The sequence below is a fragment of the Ceratotherium simum genome, chromosome 8, assembly GCF_057802395.1.
Source record: "Ceratotherium simum simum isolate JZ-2026a chromosome 8, ASM5780239v1, whole genome shotgun sequence".
In the NCBI taxonomy this organism is placed as follows: Eukaryota; Metazoa; Chordata; class Mammalia; order Perissodactyla; family Rhinocerotidae; genus Ceratotherium; species Ceratotherium simum.
Window position 1 is genome coordinate 48,987,857 of NC_141907.1, and position 25,311 is coordinate 49,013,167.

At 34.3% G+C, this 25,311-nt stretch overlaps 1 protein-coding gene across 19 annotated transcripts in view; it reads left to right on the plus strand.

The window, feature by feature from the left end:
* Nucleotides 1-25,311, plus strand: part of ADGRL3 (adhesion G protein-coupled receptor L3) — an 812,769-nt gene that overhangs the window by 687,782 nt on the left and 99,676 nt on the right. For all 19 annotated transcript variants that reach the window (XM_087434392.1, XM_087434383.1, XM_087434386.1 and 16 more), the window contains 4 exons: nucleotides 5,853-6,062; nucleotides 8,459-8,679; nucleotides 22,875-22,941; nucleotides 24,730-24,821. In XM_087434392.1, coding sequence (XP_087290518.1) covers nucleotides 5,853-6,062; nucleotides 8,459-8,679; nucleotides 22,875-22,941; nucleotides 24,730-24,821 — 590 coding nt within the window. The remainder of the gene's footprint in view (nucleotides 1-5,852; nucleotides 6,063-8,458; nucleotides 8,680-22,874; nucleotides 22,942-24,729; nucleotides 24,822-25,311) is intronic.

Consider the following 25,311-nt stretch of genomic DNA (forward strand, 5'->3'; position numbering starts at 1 on the left):
TTTAGCTATATTACAAATATTTCAAATAAGATATGTTTGAGGCAATTTAAAAATCATGTTATGCTTTAACTTTAATCCAACTCAACATTAAAATAATACATTATTATGCAGAAAGTAAAACAGGTTCTTGATAACTATTGGCCTGCAGTTAATAATTATTACAGGGTGATTGTTGAAGCAGTGTCTGGAAAATGCAACTTTCTAAAAATATAAAAAGAGAAAAACCATCCAGAGGGGTTCAAAATTAACTCACATAGTTTGTATGCCATCTGGAAACACTTAAGCAGTTAAAATGAAAAACATTTCAAAATCTATTTCTCCATCTTGTTTGCTGACTTGCTTTTTGAACAATAAAGTTAGAAATATCAAGATTTCCACAAAAGATCTTAGTGTACTCAGATTGAGTTATTTTAAAATCATGAAGCAAAAGTCACATTTCTCTTTTCCATGAATTGGGATTTAGTTTCATTAAATGTAGTTTATTGATATATTTGAGAGTTTTACATTGACAGAGTGAGTTTCACAAAACATCATTTTTTAAGGCATCTTTTTTGCCCCCAATGTGACATTCATCCTTTCATGGTATTGTGTTACTCAGGGAGCTATCCAGAGTGATAAGACAAAGCAGATTCATTGAGGTAAAAATAAAAGGGAAAATCAGAAACTTTCTGTTGATTTCAAAAAATACTTGGCATCTCAAATATGAATAGAAACTTCATAGAAAGCCTGAAAAACAAGTATTATTTTAATAAAGCTTTCCTTCTAGAGAGGATAGAATCACTGAATTTCCAAGAAGTATCTTCTGATGAATCTTTTTGTCATCTTGCTTGAAGATTTTCTCTCACACCTCTCCATCCTCTCTTAAGAAGTTAATTTCCTTGAAATTTTTGATCTTTTGTTTATTTTGATGTTTTTTGTTGAGTTTTCCAAGCATTCTTTCCAACAAATTATGCTAGTCTATGGTACAGACTCTGCAAAAATTTTTAAATATGTATATATCTTTCTTTGCTATTTGATTTGTCTTCTTGTTGTAACTTAAGGAAGAATATATAGGTGAAATTGAGGCCCCCTGTAGTTTATTATTTAATAAAGTCGTAAACACAAGTCTATAGTAATGAAAGTGGAATTCAGATGCTAAAGTTAAAATCTGCCTCCTTCAGATGATATGGGTATTTTGTGGACTTAATTTATCAGTAGCACAAATATTAATAATACAAACTAAACTGGCAATGTTATACAGTGAAATTAGTTGGCTAGAATGTTTAGTTCCTTAGTTAAAATAAGATTAACATTTGTTCTTGTTACAGTTGTTATTTTTCTGATCCACTGTATCATTCTTACAGACTTTTGATTGTTGAAATGAAAGTTGCTGTCGAAAAAAGAAAAAAATCCAGAATGTTGTCAGATTAAAAAAGGAAATAAAAAAGAAACATTGACTTTCTTACTTTCCCATGTATTTTCTTAAATACTTATCACAATAACCTAAAGCCTCAGTTATTTTAGTCTCCTGTCTGTATGAGTCTTCTGATACTCAAAGGAGTAAGTAGTTTGTTCAAGGTAACAAGTGCAAAATTGGAGTGACAAGGTTAAACCCATGTCTTTAGATTCTGAGACTTACTCTCAAGTCCTCTTTCTTCCATGAATAGTTTTGCCCCCATTGTCATAATTGGTTGTCACCTTACATTTCAACATGTCTTAACATATTAAGGTGTAACAACCTTCTCATTCTCCAGCTCTGGTTTTGTCTTTTATTTAAGATTTTAGAGAAGATGGTTTAAGAACCCAAGAGTCCCAAAGACTGTAATGGGCAGCATGATACAACTTTTAGTTTATAATCTAAATCCATCGTAGAAGAGGGGGATAATTAAAGAGAGATTCATTTATTCAATCAACACATTAATTGTGCATCCACTCCATGGTAGACATTTTTTGTAGGAACTAGGGATACATTGGTAATCAGAAGAGATGAAACAATTTATTCTCCTGAAGTGTACTTTCTAGTGGAGGGCACAGACAATAAACTAGTAATATTAATAAACTATATAGTTTGGATAAGTGCTAAGGTGAAAAATAATGCAGGAAAAGCAATAGAGAGAGTCAGAATGGGGAAGATGTTTGCAATTTTAGAACGGGTAACTCAGAAAAACCCTCTGTGAGAAAATGGCATTTGAATGAAGGACTGAAGGAGGGTAGCCAGTAAGCCATGCAGATGTCTTTTGGAAGAGCATTCCAGGCCAACAGAACATCAAGTGCAAAGACTCTGAGGCTGGAGTGTGCTTGACGTATTCAAAGAACAGAGCAGGCCAGGGGCCAGCCCCGTGGCGTAGCGGTTAAGTGCGTGTGCTCCGCTGTTGGCAGCCTGGGTTCAGATCCCGGGCGCGCACCGATGCATCGCTTGTGAGGCCATGCTGTGGCGGTGTCCCATATAAAGTGGAGGAAGATAGGCACAGATGTTAGCCCGGGGCCAGTCTTCCTCAGCAAAAAGAGGAGGATTGGCATGGATGTTAGCTCAGGGCTGATCTTCCTCACAAAAAAAAAAAAAAAAAAAGAGCAGGCCAACTGGGTGGAATGGACTGAATGAAGGAGAGAATAGAAAATGATGCCACAGGGTACAGATCTTATAGGACCTTATAGACCTTTGTAAAGACTTTGGTTTTTGCTTTCATTAAGATGGGAGACATAGGAGGCTTTGATCAATGAGTGATATTATCTGACATATATAAATAGAATTTCTCTATCCTGTTGAATATAGAAGGAGGATGAGGGTCAAAGTAGGGAGATCAATTAGGAGGCTATTCAAAAAAAAAAAAATCAGGTGACTCTGACCAATTTGGTGCAGCTGAGGTGATGAGAAGTGGTCAGATTTAGAAGGCAGGACCTACAAGTTTTCCTGATGGATTAATTGTAGTATGTGAAATGGGGAAAACAGAGGGAAGAACAGATTTTTTTGAGGGGTGGGAGAGAAACAAGATCAGGAGCTCAGTTTTGAACATGTAATATTTGATACTTTATTAAATATCCAGTGGAGATTAAACGGATGTTAAAGCTATATTGACATAGAGAGTTTAGCTCTAAGGCATTTGATCTAAGAGGAGTGAAATTATAATCATTCAAAAACAACTATTTATTAAGCTGTTTTTGTGTGTCAAACCCAGTACTAGGTGCTGGGATATAATATTAATAAGATATAAGGTTAATAAAATCTCAAGACACATATGGTTTATAGTTCATATTATAGGTAATTTAGTTATGTAATGCTCACAAATATGGAATCTTGGAAATAGGAAAATTTGATCCATTATCACATTCTTACAACTATACCTAGGAGTTTTATTTGATTGGCCATTCTCTTGAAGGGGGTTTGGTTTTTTTCATGGCTTGGCCTCCTGGAAGTTCTATTATGGTACGCTATTATAAAGAAGGCTATATTTAAATCTCTTATTGGCATTTAATGTCCATTGTTCTTTTCCTTTCTTCTTACTGATGAAATTCAAGTGGTGAGTTGTGTTCAAAGGGTGCTGCTATTACAGTATAGTGTACCATAATAGGGTCGGTGTTGGTATTTTCTGAGCTAGATAGTAGTGCCTGAAAGGTGAATTAATCACTAGATACTTTTGTTCTGTCTATGAGTGTTATGTACTTTTTATACTGATGTTTTGACATCTGGTATTCTTCTCTTAATAACTCTGCATGGGGTTTTTTGAAGGATCTATGAAGGCACTGAGTACAGTAAATACATTTCTAATAATGAAACTACACAGACAAAGGCAGGAGTTTTTTGGTATTTCTTTTTTTAGTGTTTTAGGTCTTCAGGATACATTTGAGAATGTATTATCCCTGCCATTTTTCCCATTATGGAAGACTGCTGTGCTGAACGTTGGTGCTTGATACTCAATCACAGCATCTTTCCTTTGAGTCAAAGAAGAGAGCAAATAGCCCTCTGTTCAGGGAACTGGGTAGCACTAACCACTCTCCACTCTCAAATAGTAAAAGTAATTTAAGCTATCAGAGCCTCAATACTACTTTAGTAGTGTCCCCTGGAGAACAAAGCAGTTAAGGCAAAATTTCGTGTGGTTTTCTTTCATGATTTGAGCTCCTTCCGAGAAATAAATCTAGAGTTATGCAGGAATATTTCGAAACTGTTTCATTGACAGTGTTCTAGCAGAGTTCTTTATCAAATAACAACTGTGAAGTCGTGTCTGACAGTATGAGAAGTGCTATGATTCAGGCTACAGCATAGTAGCTCACCTGTAAGAATAATTTCCACATTTAGAATAATCTTTGTATGAAGTTTGTATAAAACATAAAAGTATGAAGTGTGAATAAAAACAAATAAGAATAGAAAACCTGGATATTTATGTATTTTTAAGGTGAGCTAACAGTGTGGAAGACAACTAAATGTAGTAACTTACATTGTAAAACAAAAATCAATGTGTATGATCTACTCAGTTGAAAAAAGTATCAATTAGAAACACATCTTTTTTCAACTAAAAAATTTCCCATGTACATATTACACTTTTAGTATTTATGTATATATCCATAAAAATCAATGTCATTGACTTGTATCTTTTAAAATTTTACATAAGTGGTATCATACTGTATAGATCCTTTCGCCACTTGCATTTTTTTAAAAGTCTAATATTAAATTTTTAAGACGTATCCATGTTTGTGACTATCAATCTAGAGCACTGATTTTCACTACTCTTTAGAATATCATTCCGTAAGTTAGCCATTATTTATTCCCCTACTGATGAGAGTTATGTCTTTAGGGATTTTAACAAACCTAGAAAGAAAAGAGGAATTGATGGTCATAGATAATTTCTCCACTCTGCTCCAACAACTTGGCACATGAATGTGTTGGGCCGCTGTAAATTCTAAAGCTTCACAGAACGGGTTTTGGGTGGAGGCAAACTACCAGAGGTTGGAAATAGAGTTTTGAATCTTATAAGAAAAACAAAAATGAGATAGTGGACAGAACAAGGAGCATAGCGAATATGCAGCTCACAGGACTATTTTAACAGAGCCCAAAAAACACAGTTTCAGTAAAAAAGTCTTCATGAGCTTTTTCTTTTTCTTAGCTCTACTATCTTTTTTATGCTGCTATCAGGTATAGTAATTCTGAATCCTTATTTTCCATCTGTGTATACCAGCTCTATTCTTGCAGAACCTTTCAAGGATCAAACTTGCTGATCTCTTTAAGCCAGTCAATATGAATATAAATCCAGTGAATATCCTCATTCTTTTAGATCTTCCATGAAATAAATGGTACACATATGTGGCTATTCATCAAAATTAGCTGGAGAGCTTTATAAAAATACATACTTTTATGAACTCAACCTTGGAAATTCTGATAAAGGATTTATAGGACAGAGGAATTGTATTTTTTATAAAGATCCCTCAGTCATTCAAAAAGCATTTCAGCTGAAACACCACTTCCCTAAGTGTATAGCTTAATTTTTTAAATAGAGTATTCCCTAGTGGGGGTTGTCAAAAATTAGTCTAAAAAAGTGATATGGGTTAAAAAACAACAAATTTTTCCTTGAAATCTTTGGCCAGAATTAAGTTGATTTGCTTCAACTATTTATATCCTGAAAATGTATGTAGCTAAGAAGGGTGTAAACACTACCGAAACCATGAATATCAAACTGATTTACACCTCAGAGAAAAGATAAAAAGCTTTACCTATGGACTAGAAAACCCAAATAATTACGTGATCTTGTTTATTGTGTGTGTGGAGGACACACACAATTTAGTACATTATTAAAATCCTGCTTCATGAATCTAGGCCCTGTTAAAACTTTATAATTGGTTATGCATAATTGCAACTTATGGTTTTTCTGTTGTGTTTCCAGCACAGTGATGCAGTCCATGACCTTCTTCTGGATGTGATCACATGGGTTGGAATTTTGCTGTCCCTTGTGTGTCTCCTGATTTGCATCTTCACATTTTGCTTTTTCCGCGGGCTCCAGAGTGACCGTAACACCATCCACAAGAACCTCTGCATCAGCCTCTTTGTAGCAGAACTGCTCTTCCTAATTGGGATCAACCGAACTGACCAACCAGTAAGCGACTCACATTGCTATTAGTCCAGAATTTCTCCACTTCCAGCTGTTCAATACCAGAAATATTCATGTTTGAAAATATCCTCTCTTCCAGTTGTCTAAGATAGATACTAATTTTCAGATCTTATTCAGTTTTCCCTTTTTCATGTCCCATTGTCATAAAGAAGTGAATGTGATGGATGTATAAATGTGTATTTCTTCAGAAATTCTGTTCACGCACTTGCCTTTCTAAAGAACTGTGTCTCTTCATTAGGTTTTTTTTTCTTTAATTTTTAAATCAGCTGGATATTGAAGAAAGTTGAATAAAATCATTTGAGGAATGGAGGAGTATCTTTTCTAACAGATATAATTGTTATTTTTTGAAGTTTTAGTATACTTTTTTTAAAAACAGAGGAAATTATATTAAAATTGCATGCCTAAAATGAGTTTTTCTCATTGACATATTTTGGACAACAGTTCAAACTGTAGGTCGTTTTGAGCATATACAAACTCTTCCCAAGTTTTGTTTGACACTTTATATTTGCTTAAGTTCTGTTCACATCTTTAAGTGCCAACTTCGTACTATATTACTACCTACATTCAGTCATATTGAGAAAGGGAGGGAGGGAGGGAAAAACGAAACAGCACTAGCCAACTGTTCTTGGTAAAGCCAAACAGAAAATATGAATAACAGATAGTATCTAATATATTACACAGACTTTATGCCCACTTATAATTTTTGTGAGGCCCTTTCTATTTACTTAAGATTCGTGCGCATAGTGCAAGTTTGTTCTCATGACTAAAACTGCAAATGAAAAGAAAACTTTCATTTTTTAGAATTGTAGGCATAATAAATAATTCATTCACTTAATGCTGTTCTCTGGTATGTGTCCATATGTATGGAGTACTTTACAATAAAAATGCAGTTGGATTCATGTTTGTGATTACACATTCATGATTAATGGCCGTAAAGGGTACAATTATGGTGATTATACTTTTAATTGACTATCATATACAAATGTGACAGCTTTTCCCATAAATGCATACATATGAATAAGCAATCAAAGTGCACATTTCTTTCCCCAAAAAAGTAAAGCCTTCTGATAACAAAAATTAATAGTTGAAGTTCTAACTCTAAAAAGCAAAAAGTAGCAAACTGTGATTTTTCCCAGAAGAAATCATTTTATTCTCTTGTTAACCTGCAATTCAAATGCTGTGTGATTTCTTTTCATTTAGATCCTTATTCTTATTTTTGTTTCCGGATGTTACATATGGTATGATAAACTTCACCAAATGTTGCATACGGCACAAAACAAATTTCCAACAAGTAGCATAAGGAACAGTGATTGATATGAAAAACTTGGGTAGAGTGCAGCTCAGCCTAGCTTGTCCTTACTCTTATTGCTGGACGGGTGTCCTCTTCCTGCATCCCACGTAGTGGTTAGGCTCTGCTTTCTCTCTAGCCCCTCTGACGTTTGACTTCCTTATCTCCCCTTCATTGTCATCCCTCTAACCCAGTGAAATTGACCTGCCCTTTGTCTCATTTCTCAAGGATCATGCTTATCACTGAATCCCCCATCCTAATCTGATCATGTCCATAAATTTGTTGCCCTTTTCTACTAGGAGCTATAGCTTTTATTTAGGACTTCTCATAAAAAAAAAACCTGAACTCCAGAGGTGTAAGAATGTCAGGAACTGACATAAGAAAATGAATATATGGTCAGCTGAAACTTGTAGTAACTTAGAAAATACGCCAAAGTAAGGTCTGGCTGCCTTTTTTGACCAAGCTTGTCTAGACTAACATTTAGTACAATAACAAAAAATGAGAGACAAAAAGCACTTCTGGAACACTTTATTTTAACCAGATTTACTTTCACACTTGTGCAGCATGAACTTCCCAATGCCACCTTAAATCCTTTCTGAAACAAAGGAGGGAGGAAATAAACAAGCAATTAATAATAATGAATCTATAATTAATTATATTATTTAGTTTTAAGAGCTTTTAGTCTCCTTGGTTTTATTATTTCTCTTTCATTTACAATTGAAGAACTTGATATGTTAGTACACACATGATTATGGCCAACAAAAAGATGTATTTTAAGACCTTTAGACTAATCTCAGTAATAATCATCAATAGGCTCTTATTAGAACTTTTTCCTAAATGTTATGATTTTTTCTTATTATAATGCTATGTTGTCATCCATAAGCCGTTATTAATAAAATGTTAAATATAGTTTTCACAGATAGGTTATATTAATTAAGTTTTGACATCTGAATTTTAAGAATCCTGACTAGATTATTCTTTTGCAGACCTATTTTATTACTGTGGTCTTGATAAATATTTATTTTAATTTTGTGGCACTTGATAATATATCATTTGGTAATTATTTGACTGAATCGTTTGTTCCTTTTCCTAGATCGCCTGTGCGGTTTTTGCTGCCCTCTTGCATTTCTTCTTCTTGGCTGCCTTCACCTGGATGTTCCTGGAGGGCGTGCAGCTCTATATCATGCTGGTGGAGGTTTTTGAGAGTGAACATTCCCGCAGGAAATACTTTTACCTGGTTGGGTACGGGATGCCTGCACTCATTGTGGCTGTGTCAGCTGCAGTAGACTACAGGAGTTATGGAACAGATAAAGTGTGAGTTTATGTTTTCTTTCCCTTTTTTTTTTTTCTCTTTTTAAACCTAGTTGAACTACAATCTTTGGATTTTCTTGGAAGTTAAAGTCTTTATATCACCTCACAGCAATAAATTACTCAAAAATATTTCTGAGATTCAGTATGATGCTGTTTTAAAACAGTGTAATTTTTCCACATCTATGTCATAACCTTGACTAATTATAAAGAAATAATTATTTTAATATCTTTCAGAGCATTGAGACATTTGTCAAATGAATAACTAGCTATACTAAAAACTGTGTATTCAGAGGACAATATAGTCCCTGACATTAACAGCTTCTCTTCTTCCTAACGTGTCAGTTCTAGTCACTAGAAAGAAATTTGTATCATTAACAGAAAGACAAACTATAGGAGCAGGGGCAGCTTGTATTTTTCCCTTTTTTTTTCCTAAGTGCATATTGGGGTATAGTGATGAATTTTATTTTCAGCGTACCATCAAATTGCTGAGACATACACGTAAAGATGTCCAGCATACTGGAAAGGGGTGTAGTGAAAAATATTTTTTGTAATCCACGTCAGTGTAACAGTTGAGATCCTGAGAATGAATGAAAGTTTCAATAGAAAAGGATTGGAAAGAAGACCAAGATAGATCTCTGATGAATACCCACATTTAAGATATAGATTGAAGAGGGAAAATAAAAATAGAGAAAGAGAAGAGGTGACCAGAGCCTTAAAAGTGAACCATGAGGAAAGTGAGAAGTTTCAAGATGATGATTCAAAACACCATCCATGGTGTTTTATGTCAAAGGTAATTCAAATAAGATAACCATTGAGGAAAAATCATTTGTCCTTTGCAACAACTATTTTGATAAAGTGCTGGAAGCAGAAGCCAAATTGGAAGGTGTGAAAAGATAAGCCAGTGGCAAGAAAGTAGAGTCTTCAAGTATTATCTACACCCTGAAAAAGTGTGATTGAGAAATAGTGAAAATATTAACTTGTGATAACAGTAGTGAAGAAAGATTTTAAAAAGTGAAGTCCCAAGAATGTCTATTGTGGGAAGAATCAAAATGATAAGAGGAGATTAGTAGAGAGAAAATATCTTATGCCTCATTTGTAATTTATATATATAGACATATATAGAGAGAGACATATCTATATATAGGTTGAATAAAAGGGAAAGGTTATAGGGGGATAGAAAGGCATAAGATTAGACATAAGATTAGGAAAACCTTGATTTAGTGCTGAAAGTGGCCTTAGAATTCACATAGACCAAAGCATTAATTTTACAGATGAAAAAATCAAGGACCAGGTAAATTAATTGCCTTGCCCATGGTTATAGAGCTAGATAATGGCAATCATGTGATAAAACAAGTCAAGTTTATTTCCACTAAACTAGGGTGTTTTAAAAATAGTAAAGTGATCTCTCCTGAGGTGAGTGTGAAGGAAAGAACAGATAAGATAAATTTCGAAGTGGAGGAACTTTTCCATCAAGTAGGAGATGCTGACTTTTGCTGAGTGAATAGGTGAGGTCACATTGAGAGGACAGGGGATTTGAAAAGCTCTGAAATGAGCACTATGGAAAATGTGTTAAGGAGCCAATTAGACGTTAATAAAAAGATTTCCAAGCAGTAGTGAAGGCTCAGATGAGGTTAGATACATCAATTTGTACAGAAGTTAATAAGCCAAATTTCATGACTTTCCACCAGCAATCAGCAGCCCGAATATGCTGCCAATGAAGCAGGTCGCTTCCCAGAAGAGAGGATTCATAAGGAGGGAACGACAGAAAAGGACTCCAGAGTGATTGGGAGCATAGTTAAAATAGAATATGTGTTGGTGCAAAGGCACCAACAATGTCTTTAGAAGACCGTCTCACTTCTGTTGAATTTTTTTCTTGAGTACAGTGACAGGGTATATAAAGCCCTTTGTCTAAATGTAACTAATAGGAATTATTTTTTAATCTAACCTTTGTGAATTGTGGTCAAATCTGAGTTCATTTTGTAGATCCCAGTGACAACTGTGGAACTTATTAGAATTAGATAAAAAATTATCTGGGTTTGCCTCTAAGGACATCTTAGGGGAGAGGGATTAGATAGATCAGAGGATTTTTAAAACTTACCTTTATTGATATAATTCACATACCATAAAATTCACTCATTTAAAGTATACACTTCAACCATTTTTAGTAAGTACATTCATAGTGTTATCCACCCACCACCATTATCTAATTTTAGAATATTTTCATCACCCCAAAAAGAAACCCATTAGCAGTCACTCCCCTTAGAGGATTTTCATTTTAATTCATGCATTTCCTCTCTAAAATATTAAATTGAATGATAAAGTTATTTGTGACCTTATACTACTTCAAATATTCTTAAGTAGTTCAATTTTGCTCTCTTGCAGTTCTTGATTTACTTTTATTTTTCTTTTTATGTTGAACTTTTTTCTCTTTCGATATTTGCAGATCTTCCTGTTACTGAACTGACTCAACTTATTTGCCTTGTGTTTTAGTCCTTTATTTTGACACAGATGTCATTTTCTGGGAATCTATCTTTCCTTAGAATCAATAATATGCGGTCTCTGGTGACTTTGTTCAAGCTTTGGCCATCATTGCTTTAACTCCCTGCACCATAACTGGAAGCGCTCATTCACTAACATTATTACTGTGTGGGAATAGAGGCTAATTTATTTCCCAGGCACTGATTTAAAACAAGCCTTAATAATAGTTCAGTTTTGCAATGATGATTTTTCCTAAAACAGAGAGAAGCATAACAGATATAGAGAAAGGGGAGCATAGATGAAAGAGGGAGAGAAAAGGATAGGGAAAATTACATTAAAATCCTGTCACAGAGAAGCGTAAAGCATTTAGTGTCTCATTTGTACATTTTAAACAAATTGTCCACAGAGAGACCTTCAGAATACAGGGAAAAAATGTTTAACTTGTACGCTTTGGGAATTCATCCAACCCAATATCTACACAGTGCTATTTTGCCCATTGAGGAAACAGATGTTGAAAAAAGAAATATTATTCAGTCATTCATATTTACTTGAGAAGCTGCTATGGACGAGTCCTGTTTCCATCAGGACTTTAATGAAGATATATTTTCAAAGAAAAATATAAGCAATGAATTTTTAGGCAACTTGAACGATTTCTGCGTATAGAATTATATTTCTTGTTTCTTATTATCAAATGTGTCTTTGTTGTTCCAGTTTTTGTTACTGTTGTTTATTACTTTTATTTCAAATGGCATTTCCCACTCCATGCTCGTCACATGACTTTTTTTCATGTAGGTCTCCTATCTCAAGTTTCAGGAGTTTTTTTTTCTGTTTTCTTTTTTGCCAGTGTTACCTTCTTATGTGCTACAGTGATTTTTTTTGTTTGTTTTTTTTTGTGAGGAAGATCAGCCCTGAGCTAACATCCAGGCCAATCCTCCTCTTTTTTGCTGAGGAAGACCAGCCCTGAGCTAACATCTGTTGCCAATCCTCCTCCTTTTTTTCCCCAAAGCCCCAGTAGATAGTTGTATGTCGTAGTTGCACATCCTTCTAGTTGCTGTATGTGGGATGCCGCCTCAGCATGGCCAGAGAAGCGGTGCGTCAGTGCGCGCCAGGGATCCGAACCGGGGCCGCCAGCAGCAGAGCATGCGCACTTAACCACTAAGCCACGGGGCCAGCCCCTGATTTTTTTTTAATACAAATATGTATAGTCCACAGTCTTAAATAAACTGGAATTAGCCAGAATTCAGAGATATATTGTCAGCCATTTTTTATAAATTCTTATTAAACTCAATAAAGTAAATTTTGTGTCTTGGAAGTCTGCCTCGCTTACTTTTGGAACTGTATTATTATTAAATTTTTACTCCTCAGTCTCAACCACTTAGAGTACATCTAGAATAAAACCATTGAGTGTATATTACAGTAATCCAAATAGTAGACATGTCTTTCTTTTCTCTCCTCTTAATGTACATAATTGTATCTTATTATACTGACAATGAGGTTTTATTTTTGAAACCTATAATAATAATAATAATAATAATAATAATAATGATAGTTTATGTTTTCCAAAAAGTAGAGAATCATATCAATGGTAGGAGATAAAATTGTTTTTGTAGGTTAAATAAATGTTATTTTGATACAGATAGAGGTAACTACCATATTCCATCTGGCAGATGGATGTGTTTTTCTATGAAATGTTATTAGAGCTATTGAAATGATTATTATGTACAAAACACATACTCACACACAAAGCATACATAATTTGATTTTGAGAAGTTTTCTTATTTTGCCATCAATTTGCAATGCTTGTAAGAGAATCTTATTATTTTCTGATGTTTAATGAAATCTTTTTATCTGTACTGACATTATTCTTGAGAATGTACTTAAAATTACATTTAGTACTATAATCAGACATTTTAAAAATCTGATTAAAAGACCAATACAGTCATTTTTGAAAAAAGTAACTCTCAGCTAGTGGACCACAGGTCTAAATTGCACTGTTAACAATGGGCATTTATTTCATTTTATCTCTGTTTTTGTATCTTCTCTTAGTTTCTCTTATCCTGCTGTTCATATGGATATTTAGTGCAGCCATCCTGTATGATACTGTCAGAAGACGAAGGCTGGCATTGACTTAATAATTCAAACAGGACTGATTTGGAAATTCAGTGCTAAATAGTTTGATTTTATGACCTGGAACTAGTCAGTTCTTTTAAACTTTGATTACCTCAATCAATGTTACCAAAAAAATGCAAACTGTTTGAACAGTTAATTTTTATCTAAAGAAAAAAATCACGTTTATAGTGCTTTCCTCACAATCTAAGTATACAACTAAAAAAGCAGTGATTAACATGATGGGTAAATTGGAAAAGGGTTGGAAGTGGGTTCCAGGAGCAGAGAGGCTGCTGGGAAGGTGTAAAGCCCAAGAATAGCCTAAGAGTTAAATATGGGCTCAAAAGTTGATAAGAGATTTCTGAAAGATGTAGATTAATTCATGAACATTTGTGATGCGTCAGAATATCCTTGAGTACTAGAATCAGTAACCAAGCTCTTAAAAATAATTGAAATCAAATTTGTTTTGTGTGAGGAAGATCAGCCCTGAGCTAACATCCAATGCCAATCCTCCTCGTTTTTGCTGAGAAAGATTGGCCCCGGGCTAACATCTGTGCCCATCTTCCTCTGCTTTATATGGGATGCCGCCACAGCATGGCTTGACGAGCGGTGCGTCAGTGCATGCCCAGGATCTGAACCCACAAACCACGGACCGCCGAAGTGCAGAGCACACACTTAACCGCTGCTCCACTAAGCCAGCCTCTGAAATCAAATTTTATGATCTGAAAATTATTATAAATCATCTATTAAGTTTTAGATTTGTAATTTCTCCTCTGCTGGTTAAAAGCCCACAAATTTCTTTCTTTTTACTTCATTATCTAACTGGCATAATCATTTGGGTAGAAAAGTGATTACTGATTTTTAAAAATACTAGATTATACTATTATTCAGGAAAGATCCTAGCCAAGGAACATTGACCTTGATAGTCTCTGCAAGTTATACGCACAGGTTTATCTGATACATTTCATAATTTCTAAGCTCTTCAACCCACCATAGAAAATTATATATTCATTTGTAGTATTTCTCTAAGTATATTATCATATGATGTTGTAAAATAGTTTTTCTTGTGACATTTCATTAACGTGAAGCGTTTACCTCGTTGAACATGTTGAACTCGGTGTGTTGGACTCTAGCGTGACCAGTGGGAAATAGTACAGAAAATGAAGTATTTTTTCATTGATATATCAAGATAGTCATTCAATATGAGTGTGGGGAGTGCTTTGTATATTTGTGTGTTATTTTATTAAAGGCCAAGAACATGTTTTATGTGTATGTGTACTGGAGATTGACAGCTTATTGTGTCATCCTTTCATCACCCAGGAACCCTAGGATTGGACGTAAAATTATGACCATATATAAAAATTTGGGGTTGAGAGTAATTTTTCTGTTACAGAGTTAGCCATGCCAGAACTATATCAGAGAACATCAGGACTGCTCTCCTGTTATTAAAAAATGTGATTGGGGCCGGCCCTGTGGCTTAGCGGGGGTAAATGTGCATGCTCCGCTGCTGGTGGCCCAGGTTCGGATCCCGGGCACACACCGACACATTGCTTGTCAGGCCATGCTGAGGCGGCGTCCCACATACAGCAGCTAGAAGGATGTGCAACTATAACATACAACTATCTACCGGGGCTTTGGGGAAAAAAAGGAGGAGGATTGGCAATAGATGTTAGCTCAGGGCCTGTCTTCCTCAGCAAAAAGAGGAGGATTGGCATGGATGTTCGCTCAGGGCTGATCTTCCTCACCAAAAAAAAAAAAAAAAAATGTGATTAAATGTTACCTTTAAAGTTGAATGTTAGATGTGAGTTCTTACAAGAACCAAGGAAATGCGATAACTTCCACAACTAGAGATTGCTTTATATTGTAACTTCACCCACTAGAAGGTTACAATAAAAAAGACAGATAATAACACATGTTGGTGAGGATGTAGAAAAATTAGTCATCATATATTGCTGGTGGCTGTATAAAATGGTGCAGCTAGCTACTTTGGAAAACAGTTCGACGGATCTTGAAGATGTTAAATATAGTTATCATATGACCCAGCAATTCCACTCCTAGGTATTTACTCAAGAAAAATGAAAACATAAGTTTACTCAAAAACTGGTACACAAGTGTTCATAGCAGCGTTATTTATATTAGCCAAAAAGTGGAAATACCCAATGTCCATCAACTGATGAAAAGATAAACAAAATATGGTACAGTCATGTGCTACATGATGACGTTTCAGTCAATGACAGACCACATACATGACAGTGGTCCCATAAGATTAGTACCATATAGCCTAGATGTATAGTAGGATATACCATCTAGGTTTGTGTAAGTAGTGTAGGGGAGGAAAAAATTTTCCTCTACCCTTCTAGGTTCTTCTGGCTGGTCTAAGAATTAAATTGACATGAGACAGATTAACAGGAGGAAAACAAACAAAAGTTTAATAGCATGTATACATGGGAGAATCCCAGGAAAACCAAGTGACTCACCTAAATAGGCAAAGCTCCCATGTTAAAGACCATCCTCAGCTAAAGACAAAGGAAGATGTTAGCGGTGGGGAGAGTCAGGGACTTCACAGGGAAGGAAGGTAATTCACAGGTAGGTGAAAAGGGGCAAACTTTTGGAAAGCAGGTGTTTGGCCACACAGAAATAGAGCAACACAGAGGGAATCCCGACAAACAGGCTTTTCTAGGTTCCTCCCTGTCTACAACCTAGTTCATGTAATGCTAAGGTGATAGCTCGCTTCCCGAGACAGATTTTTTTTATCTGAATTCTTTTAGGCAGTTAAGGGGGAGGTAACAAGAAAAACTTTCTGAGTCCTTTGTTTCTTAAAAATAATCAGCCTAATCGGATGTTAGCTCAGGGCTGATCTTCTCACACACACAAAAAATAATCAGCCTAAAATAATCCTCATGTTAAAGAGACACATTTTGGAGTGGCAAATTTTGTTCCCTTTCATTATACTCTATGATGTTTTCAAGACAAAATTGCCTGAAACATTTCTCAGAATGTATCCCTATCATTAAGCGACGCATTACTGTATATCTATATGATGGAATATTATTTGGAAGTGAAAATGAATGAAGTATTGATACATGCTACAAAGTGAATATACCTTAAAAACATTATGTTAAATGAAAGAATCCAGTCACAAAAGACTACACATTGTATGATCCCATTTATATGGATTGTTCAGAATAGGCAAATCTTTAGAGACAAAAAATATAGTGGTTGCTAGGACTGGGAAGAGAGTGGGGATGCTGTTGGGAGTGAATATAGTAGAGACAATGGACAGTGACTATAGATGGGTACAAGGTTTCATTTTGTTGCCATGAAAATGTTCTAAAATTAGATTGATGATGATTTCACAACTTTTAAATATACTAAAAACTATTGTCTTGTACACTTTTTTTTTTTTTTTTGTGAGGAAGATCAGCCCTGAGCTAGTATCCATGCCAATCCTCCTTTTTTTTTTGCTGAGGAAGACCGGCCCTGAGCTAACATCTATTGCCAGTCCTCCTCCTTTTTTTCCCCAAAGCCCCAGTAGATAGTTGTATGTTGTAGTTGCACATCTTGCTAGTTGCTGTATGTGGGACGCCGCCTCAGCATGGCCGGACAAGCGGTGCGTCAGTGCGCGCCCAGGATCCAAACCTGGGCCGCCAGTAGTGGAGCGCATGCACTTAACCGCTAAGCTGTGGGGCTGGCCCTGTCTTGTACCCTTTATATGGATGATTTATAGTATATAAATTATGTTGCAATAAAGCTGTTTAAAAACTAAAGTTTTTACTGACTTATCGAGAGATAATCTGATGTTTAGAAAGATCAAATATTTTTACTTGAGACATGTTTCAGCAATCTGTGCTTTATGTGTAGTATATAAATTTTTCATCTACTCATTGAGTATTTATAATTGTCAACAAAACTATAACTTTTATTTATCTTATAACTTGTATCTTTATTCTCTTGGAGAAACACATTGTAGCCCCAGGGACTTTGGAGCTAAGTAGACTAGAATAAAATTCAGGCTCAACTAATTATTAGCCATGTGGCTGTGGGCAAGTCACTTAGTTTCCCTGAGTTTCACTTTATAATCTGTAATGTGGGGGTTATTATATAAGTACCTTGCAAGACTATTGCAAAGTTTGAAACTGTGTGTGATTGTGTGTATGAGTATATACATATGTATATGGATATGTGTGTGCATATATATGTATATATATTTTAGCATGTATATATGTACGTAAAGTGTCTGGCATATATAAACATTTATTAAGTTAGAATTATTAATACTGGTACTATTATTTGACTGATACAAATGAGGGAATACAAACTTTATGATTTGCAACATTGTTTTAATTATAAAATAAATTGTATTAAAAGCATTCATTTATAAGAGCAATGATTACAATTCTTAATGCTACTACCTCCTACTAATTTAAACATGGGACCATTGGAATTATTCCAACATTTAGTATTAATAAATTACAACAGTGCTATTCTCACTTTTGTAGTCCACAGTAAAAAGGTAGGATGTATTTTGCTGAAGAAATAGTGAAATCCTTATTTAAAAAAAAATAACATATTGAGGACATGAAGACAACAAAACCTGTATTTAATGTATTAGAACTAGTGTGGATTCTAAGATTCAGAACTGTAGCTGAATCACAAATGTGAGTTTTGACTACCACTGATCGCACTCCATTCCTGCATCACTCCGCCAATGTTTTTTCCAGTTCATGCACTTGCTCGCCAAGTATTTCAAGATTAGATACATGAGTGTGCTGTTACGAAAATGGCATTAAAGAAATTTTTAGACGTATTATGCAGTAAGTTTATTATGCTTGAAGTATGTGTTATCTGTCTCTTTTCCTTTTCTCTTCCTTCTTTCTCACCCCAGTTCTCTTTATTCCTTCTTTTCTCTCAATCTTGCCAGATATACGTAGTACAGATATAGAGAGATCTGCATATGGTACGGGGAAAAGATCATGTAGTTTATAAACTCTTATAAACAACCTGATATAATGAAGCCTTATAAATTTCCTGGTCTAATAATAGCCAAAGATTGTTTACTGGTTACATTTAATACTCACCAAGGGTTTTGTCTGTGATTTAGTGTCCTGAAGAAAATGAAGCAAATACCATTGCTAATTTATATTAGTTCAAAAAACTGGTTAATAATCAGATGTCTACTTTGATAAGAGTGAATTAAACAAGCAATAAAAGAGAATATATCCCAAAGCATTTTAGTGTCACTACATTAAACATGCTAACTTTGAATAAAGAACTGCACTCTGATAGTATTACTGGTATCTAAAAGCATTGTAAAACATGTTTTAGGTGGTACTTATATATGTTGAGCAATTGGCCTTACCGTTTTTCTAAATACAAAATCATGTGTTTTTAAAATGACTAGTGATAATAAAACGGTGAGGAGTAGTTTAGTAGTAGAAGAGAATAAACTTTAGAAGTATGGTTTTCTATTGTTCTGTTTTGAGAAGTCAATTTAGTTCATTATTTTTTTTTTCTCTTTTCTGATTAAACGTGAAGGTGGTACTTTTGGGACTAGTAATTGACATTTTTATGGGAGACTGATCCAGATATCAGTATCTTTATTATTTAATTCGTAATGATGTTTCTTATATTTTGGAAGAGAATAATTCCGAGAAAGAATAATAACTTATTCTTGTGATTAGTATAAGAATATTCTTTAGAGTATTAAACCAGTAAACTTATATCAATGCAGTGAAGCTTCATCATATATATAACAATATATGCTGCTTTTATAATTTGAACAAAATGCTACAAAAAGAATTTTAATGACATCTTTGTACTAGATAAGTGAAAAAAGTCAGGGTTTATGGTATATGACAAGTGCTCCTCTGAAATCCAGAATATATCTGGTATCATAAGATTTTTCAGTATTGCTTCAAATAAACATGTAGTGTGGTCAGAATGCATTTGCTTTTTCAACTGCAAGTCATCTCTTTTGTTACAGTACTACTATAAACATAATTTATAGTTTTATGCATATGACTGAATTTCACTTTAAACAAAGAAATTGACATAACTTAAAAATTAAACAAGATTGGCCTATTAAAATTAATGAGTTCACAAATTAAATGTTGCTTAGTAGATAAAAGCAGTTTTCAGGTAAATCTTATTCTTCAGTAGCAAGTCTGCCTGGCCATTTGTAAGCTAGACTTTATTTTGGTTAGTGCCATTACTTGTTCCTCTAGTATTTGTTTTACTAATCTAGCCTGGTCTCCCCTTAACCAGTGATTTTGCATTGTATCTGAGTGGCATCGAATGGCCTAGGTTTATAGAATACTATGAGGTAGAATATGCGTGCCCAGGCATGTAATATACACCCCACATAATGTAATATACATGTTAATATACACCTCCTTCACCTTGATGCCAGGGTGAATTGTTTCCACATTGGCATAGGGAAGTCAGGGCAGGAATCATGCAAACTTTTAAGGTAGTTAATGGGAAAGAAAGGAAATACAGAAAGCTTTGAGAAAGCCAGCATGTGGCTAAAAACAACAGCAGGTGTGGCCATATGGCAATCAAATTAGAAAAAGGATTCTTGCCACACTGCCTTCCAGAAGATAGTCAAGCCCAGGCAGCCCTCGTGGAGGGATGATTTACTCAGTACATTTGAAGTGTTTCATATTGCCTCTTTCACTGTTCAATTCTGAAGGGAATATAAAGTTATTGTACCACAGAGATATTGAAGAACTTTCTTAAGGAATAAAAATAACTAACAAAGTAATTTCACGTCCACATTTAGAATCACCATGTCAAAAGCACATTTATTTCCAAATAAAGCATTTGCTAAGCAGAGGCTGTTTTCAAAAAAGTAAAGCATTGTAAGGCTAACATTTAATGACATTATTTTATTTTAACAAAAATTTGGTAATATTATTTAAAGTTTTAAAATTCCATACTTAGTCTTAGACACTCTGTAATAATATAATTAAAATTATTTGTTTAAGAAGTCCTTAACCTGTAGAATAACATTTTTCAGAAGTTCTTGAAGCACATTTTCTTTTAAAAAGAATTTGCTAAAAATATGTTTTAGTTATCAGATTAGTTCTCAAGAACTTGTTTGACCTACAAAATAACAGAGACTGTACTATTAACAGTCATTGTTAAACGTATTATTAGTATTGTATCATGTTGTCATAATTTCAGCAACGTTCTTGGGCTCCATGGGGTGGGGAGGACAGGGAGTGAGGGGGTTCTAATCTGGGAAAATGTCCATGCTTTGTCCCTTATTGTTTTTATCTTGAGGGAAAATATAGTTTTTGTTGAGAACCCAGAGAGACCATGAACATTTCCCCTGCTCTGAACACATCCGTTTGTTAGGGTGGTGACAAACTAGCAGAATGAGACCAACGTTCATATTTCAACCTCGAGTTCTTTGATTTGTTTCTGCTTATTGGCAGCATCACATTCTTATTTTTCTTGACTGAATTTTTTTGAACAACAGCACAACAGAAAGATAACTAATTATTCAAACAAACTAATGGCTAATAGTTTAAGTATTGATTGCTCTTCAAATAGCATTTTTTCAAATAGGATTATATGTTAATTTTGAATAAAGAGAAATTCTCTCTCTATGTAAAAATATGAACTTGTAGTCAGTTTCTTATTGGAGTACAAATATTATACTTCTCTTGAAATTAGTTTACATGTATTTAACATACTAGAAGGCAGCCAGGTTTTGTTTTTTTGAAATTGATTTTTTTCAGGAATTGAGTTTGTTTGTTTTTCTGGCTTAGAAATCTAGCCTTTGGGGCGAGCCCAGTGGCATAGCGGTTAAGTTTGCACACTTTGCTTCGGCAACCTGGGGTTTGCAAGTTTGGATCCCAGGCCCCGACTTACGGACCACTTATCAATGGTGTGGCAGCTGTGGCATGCGTCCCATATAAAGTAGAGGAGGATGGGCATGGTTGTTAGCCGAGGGCCAATCTTCCTCAGCAAAAAGAAGGATTGGCAACAGATGTTAGCTCAGGGCTAATCTTCCTCACCAAAAAAAAGAAATAAAATCTAGCCTTTAACCATTTAAAAAAAAATTCAAGTTACAGAAAAGTAAAAAATAAATTAAACATCACTGCCTCCATAACTCAGATGTTAAAACTGTTAGTATATTGGCACATTGCTTTTAGTAATTATTAAAGTAAAACACATGGCTAAAGCCCCTTTGGTCTACTTCTAGTCTTCTCTTCATTCATGTAAGAGGCAACTGCTAACGTGAGTTTGGTGATTTTTGTTCCCCTTTCCATTTAAAAAAAATTACATACATATATGTATCTATCATAAATATAGTGTATTATTTTAAGTGTGATGGATACATGTATATAAATATATACTAATATATCCATCACATACTTAAAAATATATATTACATAATAATAATATATATTAATATAAATATATATCAATCACACTAAAAATAATACTGTATATTATATATATACCAGTTAAAATGTATATGGTATAGATTCTTCACCTTACTGTTTCACTTAACCATGTTTTTGTGATCTATCTTATTGCATATATAGACTACTTCCTTCCTTTTAACTGTTTTATAACATTTCGTCATATGAATAGAAAACATTTTATTTATCCATTCCTATTTTAATGGACATTTATAAATTCTTTCCTTAACAACTTTTTTGTTATTCCATTATTGCTGAGGTTTAAATAACATTTTCATAATGACAAATATTTAGGTACTTAGGATTTGCAGGTTTAGACCACTTAGCAAACCACTCTTGAATATTTTCCACTAGAGATGTTTTCTTTTTTAATTATGCTTCAAATGTAGCAAAATGGCAAAAAATTCAAGGTATGATTTTTAACATCAAATGTAATTTGTTCAAAATTTACATTAATCTTTCTCATAACTAGTCACTTCCATTTTGTCTTCCTGTCGTGCTGAAGAATGAAAATGTAATTTCCCAGAGGCTTTAAGAATTGGAGCAGTATTAAATGTAGCTGAAATTAAGTGATTAATAATTTACTTTTGGATCATGAATCAACTTCATGGGATGCTAAGGATCATTTGCAACCCCAGAAGCTCTAGCAGTAACAATGCACTTTTTAAGACTCAAGAACTCTCAAAGGTGGGCTGCCCAACCTAATTAAACTTCAATCTTCTGATACCAAATTTATTTCTTCTTTGTACTGAATTTCCTCAGATCTTCTTGAGAGGAAAATGTCACTTTGCCTGACAACTGATAGACAGGCTATGTAGCACCATAATTGGAGAGAAAAGGATAGCTTAAAGCTACTCGATTTAATGGCTATGTGTATGGCTTTTTCGTTCTTTCTTTTCCTTTTTTTAAAGGTTTCTATGACAGACACAAAAGGCCTTAGCAAATAGGCCCAGTGCCATTTTTTTCCTGCTTCCTCCAGGGGTAATTATCTTACTCCATCAATAGTGCTGTCAGAAATTGGGCACATAATTCAGCATTTAAATGAATAAGCAATGTAATATTTCCTGTCTCCCAGTGGAATGCTTTGCAGCTCACATTCTTCTCTGTCACTCGCTCGCTCTTGATGTATGTCCCATACCCAGTCCTTGAATGCCTTCTCTCTCTTGTGTTTCATTGCAGATGTTGGCTCCGACTTGACACCTACTTCATTTGGAGTTTTATAGGACCAGCGACCTTGATAATTATGGTAAGAACTCCTAATTAACTATGTGTTTCCCAGGTCAAGAAATAAAACTTTCACAATCCCTGTACTGACTATCTTTAATTTACATAGATTAATTTGAGGAAAGCCTGTACTTATTTGACCCTACATAACTCAAGCAATTAGACACTCATTATAGTCTACTTTTATATTGTAAAGTACTTAATCAAAACCATTGGGAGAAGAAAACATACATTTGCAAGAGTTTGTGCAGTGCTATGACTCCTCAGGAGCCTAATCCAACATAATCTATTTGGTTTTGTAGGTTTTTGGACAATGATGACTTCAAGTTTGACAACAATACATTTCCTTTCTTTTTCATTTGGATAATTTGAATTGTGAATAGAATTGGAAATTGAAAAAGTAGCAAAACACCTTCCTGTTCCTTCCAGTTTTATTTTATATTTTATATATATATTGAAAAATTTTAAATTTAAAAGGGTTTCACTTTAGATAGGCCCAAACAAACATTCTGTAATCATACTTTCTTTTTCATTTTTAGATGCATAATATCTTGATTTCAAATATGAATTATTTATTCTAATTTAGATATGTTTGTTGGTATCATTATTAACATACCTATCATTTTAAAATACAAAGTTGCTATCCACTTTTTGAATAAAATAGCCTCTTGATTTTGAATAAAATATAGGTCTACAATTCATTCTCTGAAATCCTTTGGGCCAGATATTTTGAAATTCAGAAATTTTTCAGACTTTAGAAAGGTAATACAGTGCATGTACTGCATATTATGTAATATCCCTAGTAGGGAATAAGCAGTTGCCCAAAATCAAACACATCAACCAAGACTCACAGTAGGGACTAGGCAGGACTCTGAAACCAAACAGAGTAATAATTCAGCAGAAAAAAGTAGGAAAAGTAAGAGCAAATAGGATAAAGATAGGAGGAGCCTTATGTCCATTACAATCAGATTTTCCCACCAAATGGGTTCAGTTCAAATTAGGCTTCTTGGCTACTCAATGAATGTTTTAAAATTTTCACTTTTTCAGACATTTTGGATTTGATAAAGGATTGTATACCTCTATTATTGAGAGAAGTTTGGTGGGGCTTATAATTGGACTTTCTAGTCCCGAGCAGTCCCAAGTTCTAAAATATATAAACAAATCAGGTGATAAAGCGCAATTCAATATGTGGTTTTCAGTACAGTTGACGTATATGTGATATACAGAATGCACACTGGGGCTTTTTGTTTTGTTTTGTTTTAAATCATATGCTCTCTTTAGTTCCACTAATATAACAATCTCATTGGAGGTTCCGGCTACTTTAATCCTGGTTTGTTTTCACATCAAAATTAAACCAGTATTTTATAATACTTTTGATCTAGGTATTCAAAAACATATTGATTTTAGTTTGTGTGTTTTTGTAATGTAGCCTTTGAAAATGTATCCCTAAACAATAAATAAAGGACCATGCTCAGAGGGTAGAAATAATTACACACCTGGAATAGTTATTGTTTTTTTTAAACATATACTTGGCTTTGAGTTGTTTTACAGTTTACACAGCATCTTTTCAATTGCTGCTGATTTTGTATTTGGCTGTATTTGGCCAAGCAGTGCTTTGTAACTCATTGGTATCCCAATTCCCCAAACTGACTGCTTGCCATTACCAAAATACTGGGCAATCATCTATGATCCGATTCCTCTAAAAGTGTAGTGAGAGCTAATTTCCCAGAACAACGCATCTGTTATGAAGAAGAGACTTACTTTTTTTCCACTCCAACTATTGTACATAACAGTACTTTTTACATTCCAGCTTAATGTAATCTTCCTTGGGATTGCTTTATATAAAATGTTTCATCATACTGCCATTCTGAAACCTGAATCGGGCTGTCTTGATAATATCAAGTAAGTGATTGTTCTTTTCATTTTCTTTAGGCTGCCTTACTTTGGTGCTCTAAACTATCCCTACTTTTAATTGTATTGAAATCTAATGACAAAAGATAAAGATCAGTGTGTTGTCTTTGCTGAATAAGATCATTTATTGACTATTTAGGTGACTTGTTCTGCCTGAAAATAAATATAATGAAGCTCTGTCTTCAAAGAAACTTTTTCCCCCTAAACTCTGATTTACAACATAATAAGTTTTTAATATATACATTTATTTATTTTGTCCTGAAAGCAATTACAAAGTTTCTGGATCTGGGCAGACTCTTATTTCTTAGAGCAATAACTGCATGAGTTCCCAACATTCCATGTCCCCTGTAGGAGGGGAAGATAATTCCTCCACCCTCTAGTTCCTTCTAGCTGGTCTAAGAATTAAGTTGACATGAGACAGAATAACAGGAGAAAATCAAACAAAGTTTAATAACATGTATACATGGGAGAAACCCAGGAA